The sequence below is a fragment of the Pleurodeles waltl genome, chromosome 6 (assembly GCF_031143425.1).
Source record: "Pleurodeles waltl isolate 20211129_DDA chromosome 6, aPleWal1.hap1.20221129, whole genome shotgun sequence".
NCBI classification, from domain to species: Eukaryota; Metazoa; Chordata; class Amphibia; order Caudata; family Salamandridae; genus Pleurodeles; species Pleurodeles waltl.
Window position 1 is genome coordinate 1,066,561,997 of NC_090445.1, and position 26,163 is coordinate 1,066,588,159.

Genomic DNA, 26,163 nt, shown 5'->3' on the forward strand with positions numbered 1-26,163 from the left:
GGCAACACAAACGCTTGCTTACATGTTAATGAGATTCTGTCCCATTTGAAAGCTCACTTGTTCACATACTATATAAGAAACCATGCTGCAACTGAACGAGCTCCTTGTTTGCCTGGTCTATATTTTGGGGCGCATACGGGAAAGGCCGCTTGTGGTATATCCTATCATTTGGTATATTAAGGTGTAGACCACACAAATGCAACAGGGGTCTGGTTACAGCAAGGTTTCTGGCAGTGATTAAACAGTGTTTACAGTTGGCAGGGTTGCCAACTGGTTATGTTGTTGGTGCAACTGGCATGGAGAATGTTTAGCGTTTATTTGGTAACTCCATGGCATGTTTGTTGAGGTAATGGGTGCAGAGGACCTGTTTCTTGTGCCCAAGGCTGGCACGGCATGCTTATTAAATGAATGTGTGAAAGCCGTCTGTCTTTTGCGACAGAATTTCAAGTCGCACTGGTGGTGGGCTAATGGGAACACAGCACTGATCTCATGGTGTAAAATTGGCCGAGTACCCTGGTAATGGATACAGTGTTTGCACAATACACAGTTTATGCATGTGGTACCCGGACCTCTACTACAGGCGGTAATAGAAACCTTAGCTTTTTTGGTTGTAGAAATATGTTTTTTGCAAGTTACCAGTAGTTTGGTTACAGCAAGCCCTCTGGCTTGACATTGCATGCTTTTCTAAGTTGGTACTTTGTGAGGGACTTTCTCTTAAGGAAACAAGCAGTCCGGTGTATTAGGACAGGAGGACTCTTGCAGAGCCCTCATCTTGCATGATGAGTGACCCAGTGCCATGTTCTGTCTGGTTGGCCCATTATCGCTACAATGCCTCTTCCACTTGGGTGTTAGGCTAATGACTAAGGAGGTGACAATTGTAACCATATGGATTTCCCTGTGGGACCCAGTTAAGTAGCTCATTGGATGTTTCACGCGGAACAAAAGGAATGAGTTACACAGACTGACACTAGGGAGAGGTTCAGATTTTGTTAAGAAGTGACAGTTATTGCAGTTAGCTTGTGCTGACGACTAGTCCCTCTTTTCTCTTTTGCAGTGTACTATCGGGCTCTTGTGAATTTCACAAATTCCATTGAATTCACCCCTGATCTGGAAAATGCCTCCTCTGAGGAGTTTCGGGAGGTTTCCGAGGCTGTTGTGGATACGGTAAGTGAACTGACATGCCTTACCAATCATTTCTGGGTGGGTGAAGTGCAGATTTGGATACAATTGTTTGTATTTGAAGTGGTGGAGGTTACTAACTCGGCAACAGCCCATGATCTGCTGTGACTAGCTATTCAGACGTCTGACCTACTTTCCTTCCATAAACCCTACGCTTCCATTGTGGGGCTGCCTGCACCTCTGACATGGAAACAGCCCTATTGCCCCATTGCACAGGTGCACATGTTATCAATGAATCCACCAGAGCACAGCTTGTCGTGCAGGGAAGTTGGGAGGTGCAAGGGTTTTTGCTGCCATTTTTTTTATTTATTTTTTACCTACACTCACTCCTTTAAATAGGGTCTTGTTCCCGTTTGTAGGGGGTATCTGGTGCCACGCTACTTGTGGAGGCCTACATGGTCACCTAGTATTACTGTGACCTTTAGAGGGGAACCAGTCATGGGGGGGGGGGGGAGTATTTAGGGATTGTGAGAGCTGAAACTCTGCCATTAATCGTCAAGGCTCCCTCTCTGCCATACCGACCATTTTCTCTCCTCATTTAGAAATGGGAAGCTGTCTGCCACAGTGTCGCTTGGTGACAGTGACGGGCACTTTGCCTTGTATAGGCTCAAATGGGGCGATCACAGATTTTTTTTTTTTTTATTTACTTTTTTTTTTCCTGCCCATAATACAAAATACAATGATGAATGGGCCGCCCCAAAAATAGTTGCACACATGTCATTCAGCTTTGACAAAATTGTCTTTGCTGCATTGTCAGTTTCCCTTTCAGCAAAGATATTGCATCAAGGGAAGCTCCTTTGTAGAGCAGGGGAGGCTGGACCTAGCAAACAAAGCGAAAAGTTGATATGCCACCTATGCTGAATCATGTGCAGAAGCTAATTGTACGATGTGGCCAAATGCATTGTCTCCGGCGAAGAAATCACAGCGTTATTAAAAAGAGAAAATATTTGAATATATTTGAAGATTTTTTTTGTTTGGACATTTGGGAACAGCAGCAGTCATTACACGTGTCCTTTTTGGTTCCAATCACTGTTGGCGCATAAAGAACTTTCACCCCAGCAAGTAGTGATGACGAAGGAAGAAGGGGTCCAAATAAAGACATGAAAGTTAAAAAGAAAAGTATTTTTCGCTGTTTGAACAGCTCTTCCAGAGTGTAGCCCTGTGGTTTCAATAGCAGTGGACTAGGGTCCAATCCCAGTTCATGTATACATGTGGAAAAATGTAACCCATGGATTCATGACTGTTAGAACAATGAAGAAACTCTATTTTTACCTTTTCATGTCTTCATTTGCATCACTTTTTCGCTCACTGCTTGCACTTGCAAAGGTTCTCTTTGTGTCAACAGTGATCGAAGCCCAAAAGAACTTGCGTATAAGAACTGCTGCATATATGTTGGTAATGCTTCAAATGAACATATACAAATAGCTCATTCCTGCCCCGGCTTCTAAACGATATTTCAAAGCACAGTGGTAAATATGATGATAATAGTTATGTGGGATCGTCGAAAATTATATATTTAAAATCTTTAAATTAAAAAAAATAACTACAGAGACAAACTACATAAAATTTCAATGGGGTGAGAGCTATCCTCCGTGCTCAGACAATCATGGCACTTGTGTGCAAAGTATAGAAATATATGCATCTCATATCAAAAGTACAGTTAAGCCCGCATGTCACAAATTAATAACATTTGGTTGTTCTTTGAAAACGTGTTTGTTTATCTCACAATACGGTTATCACAGGGATCACTGGTGTTATTGATACCCCAGATCCATAGTAATCCCTAGGGATTTGTGTTGTACTGCAATACATTAAAGACTTAAGGCCTCATTTAGAAGCATGTAAAGAGAAATGGACTTATAAGGCTTTTTTCCCCAGAACATGTTCTCTTGAGTTGTTTACAGGTGACAGGATCCTAGAGGCCACTAGTCCTAAGGGATGGTTCCTCATAAACGACGTTGAGGTAGTTTGTGCATACTAGCGATTCCCTTGGAGAAGAGATGCTCGCTTTCTTTCATGGGTATGCTTGTGTATGCAGCAGATTTTCTCTGGATGTAGAAGATACCCTTACTTGCTGGTGGTAAACACTTGGCGACCACGAAGAGACCGGTGGCTAATCTAATCAGTGATTTAAATCTCATATTTTAGGATGTACAGATTTGTACAGCGGAGAGAAGCAGGATGAATGAGTGCTCTCTAACACAGTGCAAAGGCAGGGATGTTTCTTTGTGACGGCACAGTTAGAATGTAGTTGCAACAGTGAGTGAAAGAGACTGTTGTTGGTAATAGCATTAGATAGTATTTTCTGGTAAAATAAAAAAATATAAAAACGTGTGAAGCCACATGTTAGACTAGTAAGCATACGTGGTAGATACGGTAATAACAAAGCAAATATGTATGACTAGTGGCAGATCTCACAACTGAATAGCGCAGAATAAACAAAGGTAATTTTGGAGGCTAGTTCCTGCTTAGTCTTGTCAAAAGTAGGCTGGACAGGGGCCAGTTGCCATAAAGTTCTTAGTCGATTACACATTGGTAGGTGGTCTACAGTAGGCATCACCTCCGTGAATTCCTCTGATGCGTCTGGTGGGTTGCACTGAGCCAAGAGCAACGTTTTGTTACAAGAGTTGACCTGCTTCGATCAGTATGGTACTCTAGAGTGCCTTAGTTCAGAAGACGTCCTCTTGTGGTACCTGTAAATCATGGCTCGATTGCACATCTTCTGATGGAATAGAAGTAATTAAGGCCGCAGGCTTTCACCTCCTAATGCATCCCTTTTGCACACCAAGATGGAAATTATAACTATAACTATTTAGAACTGCAGATGCCGTGTTTTGTGAAAGATATTGTTACAGGCTAATGGAAATAGGGCATTACTCCTCACAAATATTCCAAAGACCTGTTCCATCAAAGTTTTTGGGATGACTGGTAATGAGACCAAGAATGAGAGCGGGAGCAGCTGAAACGTCTACCCATGCAGTTTTCTTAATTTCTGGTACTTAGGAAATCAATGATTATTTCGATAATTCAAAGTTTTCTACCAGTAGCTGTATTGCAGGAGCACTCGCATGACACGTCCTCTGACACAAAATTCCATCTCAGCACCGATGCGTGAATAATGGAGACGTCCTGTGCATTGTAAGGGTGGGATTGTTTTGCAGTGATAGTGTTGATCCCTTGGAGGAGTGTAATTGGATAAGACTTGCCTGTGGCTGCTACAATCTGGTTTCCCATTGAATGTTGCAAGTTGAACGATTGCATCAGTATCTGAAAATCTGTCATTTTCAGGTCAAAACAGTCAGTAACTAAGCTGCCTAATGCAGGTTGGAGCTATTTGCGTGGTTGCAGTCAATAAACTAGGTGATTCAGTCTGTTGATAGTGTGCCAAGTAAATATCTTCCCTCTGTAGGCTCTGGGCGAGGATTTTAATGTTTGCAGATTGCATTGGGGTGAGGGGGCATCTAAGTGCATCCACTGAAATATCACTGTAACCCCTGTCTTAACAGCTGGAGTCGGAATACTACAAGATTCCTGGAGAGCAGATTGTCAGTGTGGTATTTATCAAGTGAGTACTTGCTGATCTTCCTCCGCTTGTCAAAGTTTATTATTTTTATTTTCTTCACTCGGCGTTGACGGGGGTAAAGGGCATTAAAAAGAAGTTTGTACATACAGTTATCTAAATAGGGTTCCCTTCACTTGCCTCCGCCACCACACTGATGCTGTAAACATGGCATGGACTCGCTGCTCTCAGCTCGCAACAGCCACAAGGGCCGTTCTACCTCCCACCACAAGTTTCTATTTCACTTCATATGACTTCATGATAAACGTTCTCCTCCCTGTCAGTCGTTTTCTGTTCTCCACCGCTCTGATGACGAACTCCTCATTCTAGCACTCCTTTTACACCACAGAGACTTTACTCCACAGTTCACACCAACAGAACCCTCTCTTTTCTCCATCAGACACCGGAGGTACATTTCTGACTTCATCTCGTATTTTCTTTCTTACTTCAGGCAATTTGTGAACGTTAAGGAAACCCAGATTTAAAAAAAAGAATCTCCGTGGTCCACTTTATTTTGCCTGTAATGCCTAGCCGAAGCCTGAAAGTTAATTTTGCACAGGGGCATCTTTAATCCTAGGTTGCCAGAGTGGCGCTTCGAATGTTGTTTGCACAGCCCTATTTATCCGTTCACCTTTACATTTTCTTACCCAACCCTGCAGGGAGATCGACGGCTACGTGTTTGTGGAGCTGGACGTGGGCTCTGAAGGAAACTCCAACAGCGAACAGATCCGGAAGGTGCTGTACTCAGTCATCGAAAGTAGCTCTATCGGCAGCTACATCACCTCAGTGACCGGCTTCCAGTTCCGACGCCTCGGAGCAGGTGAGTGAGCCAGAGATCAGAGCAGGCCCCCCCCCCCCCCCGGGATGGAGAGGCGGCGTCTGCTGGGTGAGAAGTGTCTATTGGGGTCCTTGTGCTCTCCCCGGGGATTACTTCTCTGCCCAACAATGGCACTGATCCTCTGTACCAGACTGGAGTGATGATCGCGGCTCGAGCCTGTGCTTGGGAGATGCCACCATTCACATTCTGTAAACTTGCATTCTTTTGATCACTTTGAATAAACCGCCTTTAGGTAAGAAAGGACTGCCAATGTGCCCCTTGAGCTAGGCTTTCCCTTTGCAGTGCACTTGTTGCCAGGTGTGATCATCTAGTTGAAGAATACAAAGACCTCTCCCTATAATGCCCCGATTCAGTATCTGAAAGCATATGACCTGGAAATGAGAGGCAGCCCGCCCTTCCCGCGCAGAACATGAATGCATGTGGTGAAATACGTGCCTCCTTTTTCATCCCCAGTACTCCTTGCCTGTCATTCCCTCCTCCCCTTTCCCATATCCCTTCCTTCCCTCCTGCCTCTCCTTTTTACCTTCACCTTTACTCCTTTACTGATCTCCTCTCCCCGCAGACCCCTCCTTCTCGTGTCCCCCACCCCCGTTTCTCCCCTTACCTGGCCCTCATCTCCTTTCCCACCTCCTTCACCCCATCCTCGAATCCTGTTTACATCTCAAGTTCCGCCTCCCCCCTAGCACCCTTTATCCTATATGTTGACGTGCAGATTTCTTGTTAGATGTACGGCCTTCATGTCTGTTGTTGGTATTGTCTGAAGCACATCTTTACCTCTTGGTTCTCCTGCGCTATATACAAATTCAATGAAAAAAATGTAGTTATTGGAGAAATCCTTCTGTAACACAAGTTGGCTTGATGTTAAACCTATACAGAGACCGGATGTATTTCCTCTTACTCTTCACTCGTCGGGCATAAAGTACCCCTGTAATACAGAGGCGAAAACAAGATTAAACAAACAATTCTACGTTCTCTCGATATACACATTTAAAATGCAATGACATCTAAAAAAGGATCATCAATAACTGCTTCATGGATTGTTGCCCTATTTAAGTTGGTGTCCAAAGATGAGAGCCCAGGCCCACTTGTGCTGACCAAATGATGACAAAATGGAGTATAAGGAAGTTGATACAGTAGTTTGTCAGTGGACATAAAAAAAGAGGGAGACTATCTTCTGATTCAAGTGCCTGAACTGAAATTACAATAAATATTCATAACTCATTTTCTCTCTCCCTCAAAAAACCTTTGCACATCTGGGTAGATGTAGGAAAGTAGCATCTTTCTGACATAGTTACCCCCACTTTTTGCCCGGTGTCCGTGTGTTTAGACTGTAGTACACTCGGATCCTACTAACCAGGACCCTAGTGTCTATGCTCTCTCCTCTAAATGTGGTTGTTTGGTAACTTTTACACTCCACAATTGGCATTCTGGTGCACCCATGTACCCAGGGCATTGGTACACCAGGGGTCGCCCATGGGTCTGAGCATGTATTATGCCACCCATAAGAGCCCATGCAAACTGTGTCTGCAGGCCTGCCATTGCAGCCCATTTGAAATGGTGCATACACTTTGCACTTTAGATATAAGGCGTGCCTTATATCTAAGTTGCTGCACTTGCACACTAAATCACCCCTCTGGTAGGCCCTTCAGCCCAAGGGAAGGGTAGGGTGCATGTTCCTAAGTATGAGGGTACTCCTTCATGAGCAGAGGTGCCCCTACAAAACCCAGGCTTCATTTCCTGGGCCTTGTAAGTTCGGGGAAGCCACCCTAAGGTGTGTTGTCAACGCTAGTCTACACGAGTAGTCCAACTACATAATGGCTTCACCAAAACTAGGCATGTTTAACATCAAACATGTTGGAATCATGCAACTACACCGATTCCAGTGGAGATATACCGAAGTTAGTGTAGTAGTAGTAGTGTTGTAATGAAGAATACTTAATTTTTGCAACACCTGGTGTGATTCTTTGTTGTGTGACAATCACTGTCTGACTACTGTGGTATTGCACTTTGCACTTCTTAAGATAAGCCTGAACTGCTCTCCACAGCTACCCTTGGAGCTTTAGTTATCTGGGCACCAAAACACTATCACCAAGGGTTGCCTGGACTCAGTAGAGGGTACCACCCCATAGGTGTACACCATAAACCGAGCCAGCCTCCTACACTAGGCTGGCAGCCTTCTGAACTGTGAGAGTTTATATAGTTGTGAAGTGTAATCGTTCCTTAAATTGACAAGCTGGAACTTCAGTGTGGGTTCTCTTGGCTCATCAAAAACCTTAGTCATTAAATGGCTCATCCGTCACTTTTCTTTCCCTACTGTGAGTGGGTATAAGACATCGCATAATGGAGATCACTTTATCCCACTCTAGGTATCTGATAAATCTCATTCTGTTCCATGGTAACAGCTGATAATTAAAATAATTATAAATGCATGTATTACCTGTGCCACACAGTTTATCATTGTACCAAGTAGCAGCCAGCTAGATAGGCTCTGTTTTCACTGTTAAACCCTTCAAGGCTAATCTTATCGTTACCCCTTCTTCCAAAACATACACACCTGCTATATTTCTCTCCCGTCATTGTCCCTTACCAGGCCATGCAGACTCCCAAGATGGGCAAACTGGTCTGCCCTACTTATTCCTTCTTTGGGGGGGGGGACGGGGGGGGGTGTTGATTGTAATTTTTCAAGAGACTATGGAAGAAATGTGGGTCAGAATCCTGACTCCCCTGACAGTGCATTTTTCCCCTTTCCTAGTGCTGTGAAGTAGGAGCGTACATTGCGAAGCACATTCTGAAATCTAAGGTAGTCTGCAAGGCATTGTAGGTGAGCCATGTCCAGGAGGGTGTGGAGGCATGGAAGTTGGCACAAGATAAGGCAAGTAGGGCACTCTAAGCATGACTGAAGACTGATGACAGTGGCCGCTAGGGTTGAAGGGGTAATGAGCGCCCTAAGCCACACCCTTACCTCAGAACTTTCAGGGCACGTCAAAATACCACACCCAGCTTGCTTTATGAACAGACATAGTGAGCACTGCAGCTGTGTCTGGTGACCAGATGCCATGCCCTGTGGTAGGAGCCTACAGAGCATGGCTGAAGGCTGGCTCTTAGGGAGTTGGCAGATGCACGGGGGAGGGGAAATGGAAGCAAGAGGAGGCAGTATTACTTGCGCCTCCCAGCCATGTCTGTAAGCCATGTCAAGTGAGTTCTGGACACTGGGCTATTGGGCGCAGAGTCCCTGACGCCCATGTCCTGTGCCGGATGGGCACAGCCAAATGGAGTGGCTGAGGTACTACCAACGGGGTGTGGTCAGAAGTCACCCTGTGCCTCGTTCCTGCAGCACAAGGTCACAACAGATGGCAAGTAGGTTCAAGGGAATGGGGGCACTTGTCGTAAGATGTCATGCAAAAGATCTCTTGTGCACATACTGGAGTTAGGGGAAAACATAACCTCTGTACATCCTGTAAAGTTAAAATAAACCAAATAAACTGATGAAAAAAGCAAGTGACAGCAGCAGTAGTTACATTTAGACTTCGTTCTTTCTGAAATACTGTTACAGGCAGCCAGAAGCTGCTCCAGTCGTACACATGCTTGCTCTTTTTGTGCAGTCAGTGAGGGAACCCGACTCTCCCCAGCCTTTTGTTCATGAAAGCACACAGAGCTGACAGCAGGATTCGCATGGTTCCTTAATGGTATATTTTGCAAATCATTTATGTAAGTATTTCAAGCATATACTTGTTAATAAGCAGATATTCTTCTGTGGCCGAAGAGAACTGGACTGATTAGAAAGTAGTATTGAAGAATACTTGCTCTCCTGTGTATTCCTGTGTCTCGGGTAGACAAAAATGTGGACTTTAAGTTTCACCACAGACTTTTTGCATGCTCTGTGTGTCCTGGAAACCCAGGTTTTCTGTCAATTTGTGTGTAAGGGAGGAAAGGCGAACACTCCCCTCCATAACTGCTTTCTCGGATATGGAGCTTTGAACGAGTGGGTGCATCTCTTACCGATGGTTACATTCTAGCTGTTGCATGGGGCGGTGTGGATACAGACCATTGCAGAGCAGTGGACAGAGTGTCCTTCATCTTTGTATATTGTGGGGCTTCCCCATCTTTTTACCTGTGTGTGCCACTCAGTAGTATTTTCCTTTGCAGCTGAAGCTCCGCCTCCCACTGAGAGTGAGGAGACCACAGGTGAGTCTAAAGTGTGCTTTGTGTGCAGTGGGCGACTCTAGGACCGCCTTGGACTCTTACGCACGGCTTTGCAACTGGCAGATCAGTACCCCTGGCATGTATTCTGCTGCTTTACAAAGTTGTTCTGGCTGAATGCACATGGGGCCAGGATTCATAATACTCCTCCTTAGTAGGAAGGAATCCAGAGAATTAGGCTCTTTGATGTGCCCCTTCTTTGAGGGACGCTTCTCAAAGGCAGCATTCACATTCCTGCATGACCTGCATTTCAAGGGTGCTGTCTTAGACATAAGTGATAGTTTGTGGAGCATGTTGAGCTTCTTTTGAGTGCCTGCGCTACAAACAGTAGACTTGATTTGTTGATTGTTTGGAGCCTTTTAAGTCCAAGAGTCCTGATTTCTTGTGAGACACCTTCAGCGACTCCTGGCTTTTATTCAGCTGTTCTTCTTCTCGTCTCATAACTGCAGCAGTGACACTGCAATTCCTGGAATGCAAGTGTAGATGAATGAGGGCTGGATGTTAGTTTCACAGCAGAGCTGGAGTCCCTTGGCATCTGGGCCTAGTGTTCCAGCTTTGAGACAGTTTTTGGTTTCTGCTCGCAGGATGGATTTTTAGGGTTTGCCTTCAGAAAAGCTTTAGCTATTTCATCAGCCTCTTGGTATCACACCTTGTAGACATGGTACAGCAGCACGTGAAAATCATTTTTTAATTTGTCTGCAGCTTTTGACTCCCTGGATAGATTTGGTCCAAATTTGGCATTGTCTTGTCATTCGTGCAGGAGAAAATAAGTTAAACGGGGGTAAAGAGATGAAAAAGAGGGAGGTAAGGCTTAGCAGTTTGGACTGGACTGTTCTGTTAAACAGGACAAGCCAACTTGCATCTGGTTGATGCCTTTTTATAGGCAAGCACAAAGTCCATTCTGTAATCTCTCTTTGGGCTTGAAACCACGCCCATGCCACGTCAGTCACTTACATTGGTTCATGGGCTTGCCTTTTAAAATCCTCTTGCTTTCATTTGTTAAAGGCATGCATACGTCATGCCTTTTCCAGTGTTTAGCCCACCTACACAGCACTGGTAAAGTACCAAAAACATACGAGGCTCGATGTTTTCAACCTGGAGTCAGGACTACTTTATCTGTTTATTTTCCACGCAGCGCGATCGCGCTGCATTTTACATAGCGCGATTGCACTGCGTTTTTTTTGCTTTATAACGCTAATAGCTCTAAGTCGAACAAATGCGAGACCCGTTGCATTGAAAATGTTTGTTGTACTGATACGGCCAAGCTAATTAACAGTGCTGTAACTGTACAGCAAATGTGAAAAGATAAAGCATTGTCGCCCATGTTTTTTTTGCTGTTTAATTGAGCCTCCATAAAGTGGTATGGATATTGATATGCTCAACTGTGCACCAGGTTTAAGAAATATTTGCACTTTGTGTTGTTCTCTCTTTGCTGAGGGAAATAACCTAAAGACAAAGTATTTAACATGCCCAAATCACTTACCAGTGGTTGTGATTCACTCAAGCATCCCCATCCATCCGTCTTTTTCTGCTTTAATGCCCCTTGGCTGCATCATATTAACAGCTTTTGATTGTCATTTGCTTTTATTACCACCCCGCTCATTGACTGAGACCTGTAACTAATAATAAATGTTAATTGAAATTAATTCGTTTCCATCAAACCTTGTACATAACTCTAAACAATTGCTAGGACAGAGAACTCCATTCACAGGAAAATAACATGAATATAGTCAAACAAACTTGATTATCACATCGTAATGAATAATTAATAAACTTATATTTTATATTTGTCATATATATATATATATCTAAATAATACTTGTAATTCAAGAAAGATGCCTAAAAAAGAAAAAATAAGTATAATATCAGAAAGGTAGAAAAATATGTGATGGATAAATATCATCCATATCTATATCTAAATATATAGCCCTAAGAAGCCAGGCCATTTAGATTTTGTTTGGCAGCTGTTGATTGTCTGAAATGAGACGTGATCGGAGTCAAATATGGACCTGTTTTAACACTGATCTTATGTTTAGTAGCCATTTTAAAAGAGATGATATCAACATTTGTAAAAATTAAAATCGGCTTAAAAAAAGTAACTTAAGAAACGATCTTCATGTGAAGGTACAAGTGTACCGATAGATGGGGAATGACAGAGTAGTGCACAATGTGTCTAGCCCTTACACACACCCATGTGTAAGGGAGTTTGTATAGAATGATTACTCACTGGTGGTATGCTGATTGAGTGGCATTGTGCCAGGCTACTTTTTTTTGGCTTTGGGTGGTGTTATTGTGGTGTTCTGTTTGTGTGGATTGTGCTGTTTGCTTGCTTTTGTGTTTGCATGGTTTTGTTGAGTCGAGGTCCCATGGAGTAGTGTATTTGGATTCATGTCTGACTTAGGGAAATATGTGTTTTTGTGCTGATGTGGCATGATGGTGTGATAGTGGATCCGGCAACCGGGTTGGATATGTGCTAATATCATTCCTCTGTGTTGTGTGTACTTTTTTTTTTTTTTTTACTTTTCTTATAAAACAATCCTGATTGCCTCTGATGCACCTCTAAAAAAAAAAATAGGCAAGGTTTAAGGATCACTAAAAACATACAACTGGTTAGTAGTTAAAAGCCCTAGGTGTTACCTGTGGATACCACACCAATGTGTGTAATTGGTTGGGCAAAGCGGCATCTTGTATTTTCCTTCCTCATTGGTTTGTGGTGGCCCTTGTTATGTGGGAGCTGGGGGCAAAGAGTTTCAGAGGACAATTGCCAACAGTGAGAAGATATAGCTTCCTCTTTTTGAGATGAGAAATGAAAGGTGAAGAGTATCAGAAGAGTGAATGGTGCAGGAAGTAAGGATGTGGTGGGCAGTGGGGCTATAAGGGAAGGGCCGAGGTGGGACTTGGTATATATGGAGAGCCTAGGGCGTGTTTTAAAAAACGCTTGCCATAGTAATCAAAAACAACTTTGGATAGAGATTGGGAAATTTTAAGAAAACTGCTGGAGGCCACAGTTTAACTTCTGCCCACACAACGATCACCTTTACATCTGCTATCAAATCTTTATGTACACATTGTTTTTCTAGGTGAATGTGCATGTGCTTTTTATTTGATCTATGCAGTGCTTTTTTCTGTAGAGGACATTGTGTGTCAGTTACTTCACACTCATTGTCTTTCATCTTCCCACAGTCACTCCAGAGGTACGGCAATGCACAAGCAGCGAGTTCACCTGCCGGAGTGGGGAGTGCATACCTGCCGAATACCGCTGCGACCGCAGGACAGACTGTCGAGACCTGTCTGATGAAGATGGCTGTGGTGAGATGGTGTTTAATAATAGGGTTAAATGTGGGTTGAAGCTGCTAAGGCCTTTGTGACTTGCAACAAATGGGATACTGGCACCCCCTAGAACTAGAAAATCTTCCTCCAAGGGATGGTCTTTTCATATTAGGACCCGATAATATGAAAGGTGTTTGTTATCCTCCTCTTCCAGTAAATCCTAGGACTGTGTGGAACTCTTTCAGACACAAATGTGGAAGTGCCAGCGGTTCTTCCTGAGAGTGCTAATATTTTCTACACAGCAGGAATTTGATTAGTTTCAGATCAGGGCTGGTGTCAAATAATTATAATACTACGTACATACTCCTGTGAGCAGCCACAAGTTTGCACAATATTGTGACTGGCGGCTTGCTTCTAGGGGCAGAAACGTGCTAAAACAGCAAAATTACTTTTGCCTCTGTTTCCCAAAGTTCTTGCCCTGGAGCTGTTAACCATGTTAAAGTCCCACATTGTTGCTTATTGATGGAATGAAGTGTGCAGCCCTAATACAGAACATGCAAGTGGATTTGCTGATAGGTTTTCAGTGGTGTAGAGAAGAATCATAATGAGAAGTGTTGGGTCTATGTGCCGTGATTTAGGGGCTGCTTCACTACTCTGTGGGGGTTCTGTTGATGCAAAGGTAGATAGTAGAGGAGGACAGATGTGACACATATTGCAAGAGTTGGGGATGTCAAAGGAAAGCCAGAGAGAAGAGAAGATTCTTATCCAACCGTCATGGGCGAATTTAAACATGGAAATGGTAATCAACAAGGGTGGAGAACCTGCGATACCATTGTCTACCGTTCTTGATTAATAGCCCAGAGTGGAAAGACAACGTTCATGAATCAGGTAATATTAGCTGACAGGTGCCTAGTTCAGCTGGGCATTTCTAGTACATAGTTGGGTTCTTTGACTGATTTGTTAATAATGTTGATATGGGAGTGATTTGGGCGAATGGATTTCAGGGCTTGGGTTCTTTGTGTGAGTCCGAATATTGTAATAGCTGCATTGTTGCAGGTTAGTTTTGAGATTTAGGGAATAGATGAAGAATTTGTTTTTGAAGTCGACCCTGTCTCTCCCCCACCCCTCCTTTTTTTGATTTTTTTTTTTTTTTTTTTTTTTTTGCTTTGCACCACAGAAGTGGTTGGCCAGTGCTCTAGTGATGAGTTCACCTGCGGGAGCGGTGAATGTGTTCCTCAAGATTACCGCTGTGATTACAGACCAGACTGCAGGGATCAATCTGATGAAGATGGATGTGGTAAGTTTCTCCAGTTGAAATGCATCATTTGTCGGAACTTCCTTTTGAATGTCCTTACTATGCTCTTTCCCCATTTTATTTTTATTTTTTTATGCGCGAGACAGATGGGGCATCCCTGCATGCCAGATTCCTATCCACCTAAACATTTATGGAACAAAGACATTGCTTTGTTATGTTGGACGATGAAACCAATGACACCTAAGCTAATATGCATGTGATAGGTGTAACAGAGACTTACAAGAACACTGCACAGTCCTCATTCACCCCTACTAAAAGAGAGGGCTGGGCTGTTCCCTATTAGGCACCATAATAACATAGAAACTTTGGTGTGTGTTATCCAGAATATGTTGTTGTCTGTGCTTGATCTTCGTATTCAAACTGGCATGTGGTTGGCACCATAATTGGAGGATGCCAACATATGTCATTCTATGCTTTGGGCATTTTCTGTCATACTCGAAGGGTTAGTTTGCATCTGTGCGCCTCATGCTTCTGTGAGTGACCACAGTGTACTCTAGGAGCGTGGCTAGGAACTTCTAGAATTCTTCCACCCTAGTCTTTGTTGTTGGCAATGATTTAGATACTGGTTGCTACAGTATGTGCAGCAGAACACCACTATGTAGCTCCCATCCCAGTTATGATAAAAGCACACATTTATTACAAAACACCATTTAGCTTAATGCAAAGATATATTTTGAGGCTATTTGGTTAACGCCGATATAGCTTCCCTCATCCCTGCTCTAGTGACAAACTCCCTAACACTTGAAGTCCACCTCTGAGTGGTGCCTGGCCATATTGAGACTTATTGCATGATTGGGCATTTACACATAGTTTAGGAGTTGTCCATTCAGTGAACTAGGAATAGAGAACTCAAGATAACAAGAAATAATTCAACAAGGTACAGTATGTTGGTGTAGATTTCAATTTAATTTTGTTTTCTTACACAGTTTTCCCCACTACTCCACGGATAAGGACGATACCTCCAGTACCCCCTACCAGACCTCCTTATGTGCCAGTAACTACCTTTGCCCCAGCCACAACAACTAGGCGAGTGCCAGCAACCACGCCTCCTAGGAGGACAACTCCTAAGCCTCCAATTGATGTGGGTCCAAGGCAGTGCCTACGCGAAGAAGCCCGGTGCCCAAATGGGCAGTGCATACCCCGGGACTATCTGTGTGATGGAGAGAGGGACTGCAAGGATGGCAGTGACGAGCTTAACTGTGGTGAGTAGAAGGAAGGTGAAGCTGTCCTTTGACAGGGATGAGGTACAGCGAGGGACACATTCTCAGGCCTGGAAAAGAGCAGGATATGAAGTACAGCATAGAAGTGTATTTTGAGGTGGGGTGAAGGACGAATAAATAATACCTTGGGAGACATGTAAACTACTAATAGACTAAGTCATGATAGGCAGGGAGAAAGGTTTAGTACATTGGAGGTGTAATTCGATGGAAGAACGATGAAAGCCTGATGAAGTGGGAAGAACCTAGAACCTTTGGAGAAAATGTGAAATTTTAGGTGGGCTGTGAGGTGATGGGGCATGAGGGGATATCTAGGTGAAGAGAAAGTAACAGTAGACATGAGTATGGTGAGCAGAATGTAGTAGGTAGGAGTGGGAGAGGAATGTGAAGACTGGCATGGTAATGAACAGTAGGATGCTGGGGACATATAGGAGGATGAAGAGGAATTGCTTGGTGATGGTGAATGGGTCAGAAGGACTCTCAAAAGCAATGAAATTAGGTCTTAGTAGATGGTAGGAAACCACAAGAAAGGATTGAAATAAAGACAAATACTGCAGAGGTTGAGATGGCGAGGAAGAAAAGAAAGGTGCCAAAGTGGAGTGGGGTGAAAGGGAACTGCTTGAGAGAGAGAATGCTAGGGAAGAGTTGGATGAAGAAAGATGCTCTTAGGCGAAGACTTAGGAGTGACGTGAGAAGGCTGTGTCTGGAAGGAATGACTTTGCAATTTAGTGTGGATGAATAAAAGAGTAAGTTAGTGTGAATGGGCTTGAGTAGAAATGAGGTGATTATTAAGGAGTAAGGCCTTCATGAAAGATAGGGTTGAGTGGAATAAGACAAGAAAGGACAGTGAAGAGATAAGAGAAGACATGGGGATAGTAAGGCCAAGCGAGAGCAATTAAACCGTAAACAAGAGGACAATGAATTGAGATAGTGGAAGGTGCGGACTGGAACAAGAGAGTGCTATTAGATTAAGCCTTGGAATCTGAATTGAGGAGCTAGAAGGGAGCTGTTCTGATAGACAACTGTGTGGATTGGGATGAGGTTGAACAACAAAGACAGCTGGGGTTGAAGCAATCTTGCATCAGCATTGCATATTTGGGGTACCAAAAGCTTGTCATTGATGCTGATATCACAGAATAGAGAGGCACAGTAGGAAATCACGTGGGAAGTAGACCTTTAGGTGTATAGTTGTGGGTGTAGATTCTAAAGAGGACATACAAAGTAAGTCTCTTGGACTTAGAACAGATAGTAGTATTGATGCAGCATTCTTTCATTAAAGAGTCAACGTTTCACAACGTAACATCAGATCTTATACTTTCTTTGTAGAAGTCTGCTGGATCCTAAAGAGGGCTGATGATTGTTATAAACTTGTACTGAGTTGAGCGAGTCCCGTTTCTCAGTGTATTTCTAAAGTAGCTCCTGGAATTTTGTGTTAAAAGGGTACATTTAGTTTTGAGAATTTTGCCAAAGGCCTTGCTTGAGAGACTTGTACAAGATGGTCTATCCTTTTTTTTTCTTAGTTGCAATAATTATTTACCCTTGCTGCACAGCAGGAGTATATAGGCTATCCTAATAATGTGCCTCCCCCTCCAGGTACGCCATCTCCATGTGAACCAAATGAATTTAAATGCCAGAATGGGCGTTGTGCTTTGAAGATCTGGCGGTGCGATGGTGATGATGATTGTGGTGATCGGTCAGATGAGTACAACTGCCGTAAGTGTACCAACATGACGCTTAGCTGCATGTTTGCATGACTGATGCTCTTGCTTCTCATATCTATTTCTTTCCTCAGCCACGATTTGTTGCTGCTTTAATAGGCCTTTTATGCCGGTTATCACTCATGGATATGTTCCATGCTAAGGGTTCCATTCATGAATTCATACTTAACCTGTTCTCAGTGGGAAGAGTTACTTGGCTGGACTGATTAATCTGAAAGACCTAGTGTGATGATAAAAGGCAGTATGCAGCACCATGCACATGAAGCGGGGCTAGCAGTCTCTACTCTTGACTTGCCCTTTAGTACATCTTGCAGTCTTCTTGCTACCTCATGGTTAGGGTGCCATGAAGGCAGTGGCAAGAATCAAAAACAAACTGGGTCTTAGAGCCCTTATTTACATGGTGCTTCGCAGGAAATAGGGGTTCAATCCCATGTTATACAGACTCAGATGGTGCATGATATTGCTTCTGCTTGAGATGAAATTTATATGAATTGACATTTCAATCCACATAAACGGAACTATTTTCAGCTGGGTGTAAAGAGCAGAAGGCTTTTGGCATAGTGATTAAAGAAAGAATACTTATAAATGTATAGAATTTCCAACAAGCTTAAAAAATAAAGCTGAACAAGTAACATATCCTAAATGAACATTATTGGTAGCTCATCAGGCAGATCTAAATATTTTTTTCAGGTTTAAATTTACTAAGAATATTTGCGGGAGTGTCAAGTTACTTGATGAGGATATAAGTTAATGAATTTCCTGCTGATGTATACAAAAAAAGTGATGGATGAAATACTTGAATTAATCACAGCCACTGGCAATTACTCAGGCCACATCAAAGTCAATCATTACTTTGTAAACGATGCCATCTCAGTTTGGACTCAACCATACACAAATAAATCTTGACCCTGCACCAATAGGAACAATCCAGCCGGAACTGCCAGGCCAGATCCTCCATGAACTGGAGCAGAAACAACCCAAAACTGGTTTCACCTTGATTGTGGCTCATCAGTGAACACAGAATGCTAGAATTAATCTCAGCCACTGGTATTTACTTGGGGCCTTGCAGTTCAGGATGACTGTTCCTATTCGAACAAGGTCATGACTGATTTGCAAGTGCATTTGGTCGGATGCAAGCTAAGATCGCATGTTGTGGAAAAATTATGTTTTATAACTCTTTTTATTGGTATTTGTCAATTTCACATGGAAAAATACAGTTCATAGCACCACAATAGTGCAAGGATCTATGATACAGCTTCTGGCACAAATGACAAAATAGGCAACACACAACAGTACATAGGCTTGTCAAGTTCTCGGTATGAAACCTGCATCACTAAGATGACAAACACAAAGTAAGTATTTAAAGGCATATTGATGTTTCTACATATGATAATGGCCTCTGGGGAGTTTTTGAACAAGGTCATGAGGATTTTTACATTTGAGAGTTCTTAAGCTTGTATCTTTAGGAATCCAAAAATAACATTAACTAAGGAGAAGATAATGTAGAGTTTGTGGATTAATAATGCGTTGAGAATAATTGACTGCTGGGTAATGATTTGTCCATTTCAAACCTCCAATTCCTGCCAGGTCGGATTGTGCTTCAAAAGTCCATTGACCGCTACGGTAACATCACAAAGCCATGTTAAACAGTCCAAATCTTTGTCGTTTTTTTCTCAAATTAATAAAAGATCATAATCCTACAAAGTGCGAAATTCTTCAAATCACAGATCAAATAACCATCTTATTTTCACATCTCAAGTAAAACATTTGCACTAGAATACCATAAAATCGTTATTCAACAGTTGCGAAATCATAAGAGCTGGGCGCACTTGTTTAAAATTAAGCTCCTTTAGAAGTGGAATAATGAAAGCTTGACATAAAAACCACAAAACATAACAAAGTGAACAGAATCTAGTGGACACACTAGGTTACAGCCACAAGGTCCTACATTTTTTTTTTTTTTAAACTTGTTCCAACCTTTTGGGACAGCCAAACACAGATTAATTAAATTCATCATAAACCCTGTTAACAAAAAACAGTGATTGTGGTTCGATATGAATATAAGATGGTGGTCAATGTGAAACTGTATTTAATGGTAAATGCGTTCATACAAAGGGTTTAAGTAATTGCGGACTTTGGGCCTTATTTAGAGTGTGGCAGAGGGGTTTCTCTGCACAGCGGTGACTGATATCCCATCGGCCGAAATATAAATCCTATGGTATCCTATGTTTCGGTGGACAGGATATGTGTTACCATTGGGATGGAGTAACCGCTAAATCAGGCCCTTTGTCTTTTTGCTTACTGCATAGACAGAAAGCTTTTCCTTGTCTAAGCCAAGCCGTGTTCTGTAACCTTTTCACGTTACTCAAACAGGTCGTGCACCCCATTGTTGCAAGTGATTTGTCAGTACATTTTAACCAGGGAACATCTCAGCATTTTCAAGAGAAAGACAGTCCTCCACTAAGTCCTGGTTCAATTTAGCCTCAGACCGCCTCCAAATTTTAAAAGAGAACGAAGGGCTACTACATCAGATAAATAACTTGGTCCCATTCTTGATGTACAGTATATGCTGCTGTACATTGGGAAACATTGAAGAGATGTCTTACAATATCACTGTGCAATCGACATACCCCAGGTATTGCTGCTGTATGCAACTGCAGATACAAACATTTTTCTTTGAAGTTAATACTTGGGTCCAAGTGCTCATAGATAATTCATAGCCTTGCACTCCAAAGCTTCTAGACCTGGTGGACTTGGGCCCAACCTCCATGACATAAGACTTATTGTAGTTGGTCGCTGAGTCTGGGTATCCATAAATGGAACAAATGAGTCCAGGAGCTTTTGCAGCCCCATTGTGGTTCTAGCCATTACAACTGTGTTACCCATGTAAAGTAACACTGGGAGAGGGTGTTTTCTGACTTGGGGAAAATCTGCGCCATTAATTAGGAGGGACTGTTCTAAATTATTTATAAGGTAACCAAAAATAAGGCCAACATGCACCCTTGGCGAACCCCACTTTTGACCTGCAAATACTCTGTGCAAGTTTCCTCATCGACGTATCTACCTATTGTGGACCTATTCTTTTGGCGATTGCGTAAAAAATACACGTTTGCGTCAACACCCATGATCAAAAGAATATTCCAGAGTTTATCCATATTTACTTTGTCAAAAGCACAGGTGAGATCCATAAAACCCCTATGTTTCAAACCTGATTTGGCAAGAGTGTACTTTTTAGTGATGAGGTACATATTGAGACGCATCAGTTGTTTCCTTTCATGTGCAAACCGGAATTGTAGATCTGAGAGGATGTGTTTTTGTTTCAGGCCAGGTTGTTAATCTATTAAAATGCACCCACCCTATATCTTTCACAACAAAGTCATTTAAAGATATTGGCCTCTAACAATCTGGATTTTCCTTATCACCCTTTTTTCAAAAGACAGGATTATAATGTAGGATGACCAAGGCAAACTGCAGCATTAATGGTCTGGGTTAGTAGGTGAGCCCAAACTACCTCCTCAATGTCATGTAAGTCGGGGGGAATTCCATCGGGCCTGAGGCTTTATTTTTAGATCACTGTAGGAAAGTCGATTATTGTGTGGTTCCGAGACCTCACCATGTAGTAATGTTAGTCTTTTTACCAGTTTAGGTATCTTTAAGTGAACCCTTAGCTCAGTCCTGGGTAGCTGTGTCCCAGAGCATTTGGGCATAGAAAAGGATCAAGTGTAAAGCATTTAGGAGTACGGAGACAGGTAATAAGTAAGAGACACAACACAATATAAATCTGATGCCAATTTGTAAAAATAGTGTATTTTTATCTTAATTTAGACACCAAAATGTCAAATATCTATTGAGGGGAGCCAGATATTTGATTTTTGAAAGGTAAGAAAATTATTTTAAGTTGCAGTAATTTCTTGCAATCTGCATCATTGTTCCTGAGCCAACAGGCTAGTTGACTATGAATCCTTTCTTGAACTGGCCACAGTGGGTTGGGAGCCAGTTACAGGGACCACTTAGGACCAGAGAGACTGTTACTTGAATGGTCCTGCAGTCACAAGTTCTTATAGTGCATTTCACAGGATTGCGTGTACAGCAAAGATGTGGTCCTGATTGCTGAGGATGTCGGAGTTGTTGAAGAGATGCGGTAAGTATTCATTGGGCCACCTCTAGGTCCACAACATTCAGGGATCATCTCTGGACTCAGGGCCCGGTCTCCTACAATGCCCTCGGGAAGCCCAGTGCAGGTCCAGTTGCCACTGGTTGACTGGTCTCTGGTTACAACTGTCTTCCACATGTGAATCTCATTCTTGCAGGAGGCTCCAGTTACCTCTTCGTCTATGGGTTCCACAGACCTGGGGACACCTTGGGCAAGTCAGGTTTCGGTGTTCCAGCAGGCCTTCCACTGCATCCAGTGGCTGGTAGGTGACCCCCGGTACTAAACAGAGGGCTAGCAACCTAGCCGTAAGAGTTACATCTTCCGACTTGGCACAAGTGGCCACGGCAGGGTCAAGTCCTATTTGTGAGTCCCTCAAATTCAGCAGGTGCTGTCAAGCCTCTGGTGCAGCCTCTCTTTGCTGGGTCCAGAGAGCAGCTGGGCAGTCTTCCTTCAGTTCTGGGCACAAGCGAGGGCTCTTCTTCCACGAGTTGGCACAGGAGGCAGAGTCCTCTTTGCCAGTTACTTGAGTTTAGCAGGTGCTGTCCTTTCTTGGTGCAGCCTCTTTGCTAGCTCCAGGGCACAGCAGGGAATGCCTTCTGTCTTTTTTCCAGTCTAGCATTGATCTGAGGACTGTTTCTGAGGTGCCACTTTTATGACATCTTATCATTGTGGGCAGGAGAGACTCACTAGCCCCTGGTCTCCTGCTCCTCTGCGTGAGATACCAGGCTGTCTACCTACACAAGTGAGTGGTCAGGGGAAGGTGTGATCACCTTAGCCTCAATGAGGTGGTAGCCTTTTTGAAGCTGGGCCATCTGTGGCCCTTCTAGGTAGTCATTCTGTGGAGGATGTCACACCTCCTTTCCTCAGCAATTCTTTGTTCCCTGGCAGTTTATCACCCTTCTAGCAGTTATGCAGCATGTTATCTCGGGTAGCACGTGCTACGTATAAACAGGAAACGCTGCCAAAGTTTTTGGGCAACAAAGTGGTGACTTCCAAATTCTCTTTCCTGTTAAAGTAACCTCATATCGGATCTCAGCAATTAGTTGGGTTTAATTTAACACTTAATGTGATACCTTGGAGAAACCTGTTTTGGTGGTCCCAAATGGAAGTTAGTACTTAGCGCGATGTCTAGTGAAACTCCATGTTAGTCAATAAGACCACAGCCTTACTACTGTGAAAACATCAATTTTGGGTTTTCATTGTCCGGGCTTGTATGATAAAGATATCTAGTTGCAGATTCCTTACTTTAGAATTTCCCCAGGAGTCAGGATGGATCTGAAGATTTTTCTTGAGCAGTACCCCTTTGTATCGTTAGGTACCGCAGATCAGTTCTGCGACTGTCTTCCACACTGGATATGATGTTGCGGGTCCTATATAGATGCCACCTTAATGCACTGATGTCAGTTCTTTTCTTTCCATGCCAGCCAGTGCTGATCCCAGTGGGTCCTGTCATCGGGCAGTGTCGGTGACGGATCTGCACCTCGTGTACCTTTGGTGTCTTGAGTGCGACCATGACCCAAAGTCGTGCTCCGAGTGCCAGGCCATGAATGTGAAAGCATTGAGGGAGCAGCCCCTAAAGCTGATGGAAGCTTGGTGCCCGGCTCTGCATAAGTCCTGATCTGGATCAAGAGGAAGGTCTCTGGATTGGTTGTGGAGCACATCTCTTCTTAGTTCGACTCCAAGTCCTCTGGACATTCGGGTAAGTCGAGGCATAAGAAGAAGGCAAAACGTTCTTCGACTTCACCATGTCCATCAGCGGATGAGGGAGCATGAGCATTGTTGATCGAGGCCTCCATCTGCAGAAACTGTGTTTGGACCATCTTTGTGTTTCCCTGAGTTACCAGGAGCCAGAGCGACCTCTGTCCAGCTGAAAGTTGTATGAGGCCATGCACCTCATTTGTTGGGCAGTCTGAATCTGCTGGCATGCCTTTAGGCCCCGTGGAGTCAGAAAAGGGCCCCTTCGGGCACCGACTTTGGCCTCAGCTCCGAGGGGCATTCAAGGATCCATTCACAAATCTGCATTGATCATACCACTTCGATCTTTGATGTTAATGCTCCTGGCACCGCCCATGCCCCCGGGTGGCACCACAACCATCTGCATTGCCAACACCGGCTAGGTTACAGTGAGGAAGGGGAGGGGGGGGTCACTGGACTCTTTAGAATATCACCTCCAAGACCCCATGGACTGACGTATGGACCTGGATGAAGCAGGTGGCCTACTTACCTCCCCAGATGCTCTCTCCCCCTTCCGTGGCTACGGAGAAGGAAGCTTCATATTCAGTGGTGGTGTGGAGAGCGGCCAAGGCCCTGGACCGTCGAACTGCCTTCGGTGGCAGTCAGTATTAACCTCCTGACCGAGGTGCTGCAACCTGGAGCTTCCTCCTCGGAACCCTTGCTCCCCTTCAATGAAGCCCTTACAGATTTCCTCCGGGGTACCGGGGTCAAACAGGTGCTCCTGTGAACAGGACAATTGCCCGCTGCCATTCCCCTGCATCAGGTGACCCAGGTTTTCTGCGCAACACCTCGCCCCTGAGAGCTTGGTCATCCAAGCTTCCACCTCCTAGGGCGAGTTCCCTTCAGCAAACCCAGATAGGGAATCCAAGAGGTTGGTCACACCTGGGAAGAATGTTTTCTTCCGGTAGCCTGACACTGTGGCCCATGAACAATGCATGCCTTTTGGGCTGTTAATCCCACATGCTGTGGGATATGGTTGCACAAGCTCTGCCACAGGTCACGGAGGAGACCCCAACTGTACTTTCTCAAACAGTTGCTGATGGGAGAGACGCAGGAAAGTTCACAATCTGCGAGCTATGATCCGGAGGTGGCTATCCTGCTTAGAAAAGGGTTGCAGTAGCGCACCGAAAAAGTGCTCACGGACCCACAAGGCCGGTATGTTATGCTACAGGGTACATTACAGGATAGGCCGTTTCATCTGGTGTCGGTATATGGCCCCAACGTTATGACTCGGAGTTCTTTGGGAATGTATGGTGGCTGATAACCTCCTTGAACTCGAGGTCCCTGCTATGGGGAGGTGATTTCAATGTGGTATTGGACTTTGAGGCAGATCGAGAGAGCAGGGCCAGGCCGCAGCATGTGGCGGCCGTGAAGGCCTTATCCCTTAATATGGCAGAGGGTGCCTTGGTGGATTTATGGAGGGTGAAACATGGTGCGGGCAGGGAAGGAACATGCCTTAATTCCCCACATAATAGCTGTTCCCGCATTGATAGATGGCTCGGAACCAGAGGTGTAGAGCTCTGGATGGAATCTATTGAACATATGCCCCGCACTTTGTCGGACCATTCTCCGGTCATGTTGGAATTGGTGATCCCTGGGGGTCCTCACCGCGTATTTTCGTGGAGACTACCCTATTGAGCGTTATGAGATCAGGCCTATAGGGAGGAGATTTGCACCACTATAGTGGAATACTTCACTGTCAACGCAACTTCCCTGTTTTAATCTAAGGTACGACCGGATAGGTAACCACTCTGCACCTGGTCGCTGGGGACACTTGCTTTGCTTACTTCTGGTGTTTTCATTCTCCCCTTCCCGCTAGCTAACTCCCAAACTTAGCTTGGTTGGGTTCATTATTTTGCATTCTGCTTACTTATTGTATGGTTTACACCCCCTCACTCCTCTCCCCCACACCCCCAATAGGACCCTTTCTACTTGTTATTTTGTGTATATATTGTGTGCAGCTATCTCCAAAGGGGGATATACCAATGCTAGTCTAGTAGTTAGGCTGTAATAAACAATTGTTTCTTTTTGCAACACTTGTGTAGTTATTTCTTGTGTGGGAGTTACTGTCTGACTAATGTGGTATTGCAAGTGCTTTAATTCCTCCTGGATAAGCTTGAGCTGCTCGTCTCAGATACGCCTAGAGAGCTTTTGCTATCTGGATAACTAGACACTATCACTAAGGATTGCCTGGACTCAATATAAGGTGCCCGACATAGGTGTACACCATTAAGTAAGCCAGCCTCCTGCAAGTGACGAATGAGTACCTCCTTGGAAGGGATGCCCACGTGGGGGAGGCGGAGATCAAAGGCATCTGGTCTCAGGCTGAGTCTGAACTCCACATCAGTCTGTTCGAGCTCCCGGTGATCAGACGACTATTGAAAGTATTTCTTCCCTCTCTGAAAGGGAAGGTAGTGCAGGTGTTCATAGACAACACCACCGCCATGTGGTATTGCAACAAGCAGGGCGGGTTGGGTTGTGGACCCTTTGTCAAGAGGCTCTGCGCCTCTGGATGTGGCTGTAACAACAGGGCATTTTCCTGGTGGTTCAACATCTGCCAGGCTCTCTGAACGTCAGAGCGAACAAACTTGGTCAACAGTGCTTAGTTGTTCACAAATGGCATCTCTATCCGGGGTTGGTGCAAGGTCTCTTTCAGCAGTGGGACAAGCCTTGGTTAGATCAGTTCATCTCCACAGAGAACGCACGTCAGCAGTATTGTGCTTTGAAGTTTCCTACGTGGCAGTGGCTTGGCGATGCTTTGCGTCTCAAGTAGATCTCAGGCCTCCTGTACAGCTTTTGGCCCATACCACTTCCGCCCAGATTTCTCAAGAAGGTCAAGAATGACCAAGTCCAAGTAATACTTGTGGCTCCGGACTGGGCACGAAGAGTCTGGTATCCTGAGCTACTGAGCACCGCCATCTATCCTCCGATCAGACTCTCCCTTTGGGAGAATGTTGTGTTGCAGCAACAGGGGAGGGTT

At 44.2% G+C, this 26,163-nt stretch overlaps 1 protein-coding gene across 7 annotated transcripts in view; it reads left to right on the forward strand.

Moving 5' to 3' along the window:
• The window catches only part of HSPG2 (heparan sulfate proteoglycan 2), a 933,800-nt gene that overhangs the window by 235,646 nt on the left and 671,991 nt on the right, over nt 1-26,163 (forward strand). For all 7 annotated transcript variants that reach the window (XM_069240056.1, XM_069240057.1, XM_069240060.1 and 4 more), the window contains exons 4-10: nt 1,055-1,164; nt 4,686-4,744; nt 5,398-5,558; nt 12,960-13,085; nt 14,224-14,343; nt 15,288-15,563; nt 17,172-17,291. In XM_069240056.1, coding sequence (XP_069096157.1) covers nt 1,055-1,164; nt 4,686-4,744; nt 5,398-5,558; nt 12,960-13,085; nt 14,224-14,343; nt 15,288-15,563; nt 17,172-17,291 — 972 coding nt within the window. The remainder of the gene's footprint in view (nt 1-1,054; nt 1,165-4,685; nt 4,745-5,397; nt 5,559-12,959; nt 13,086-14,223; nt 14,344-15,287; nt 15,564-17,171; nt 17,292-26,163) is intronic.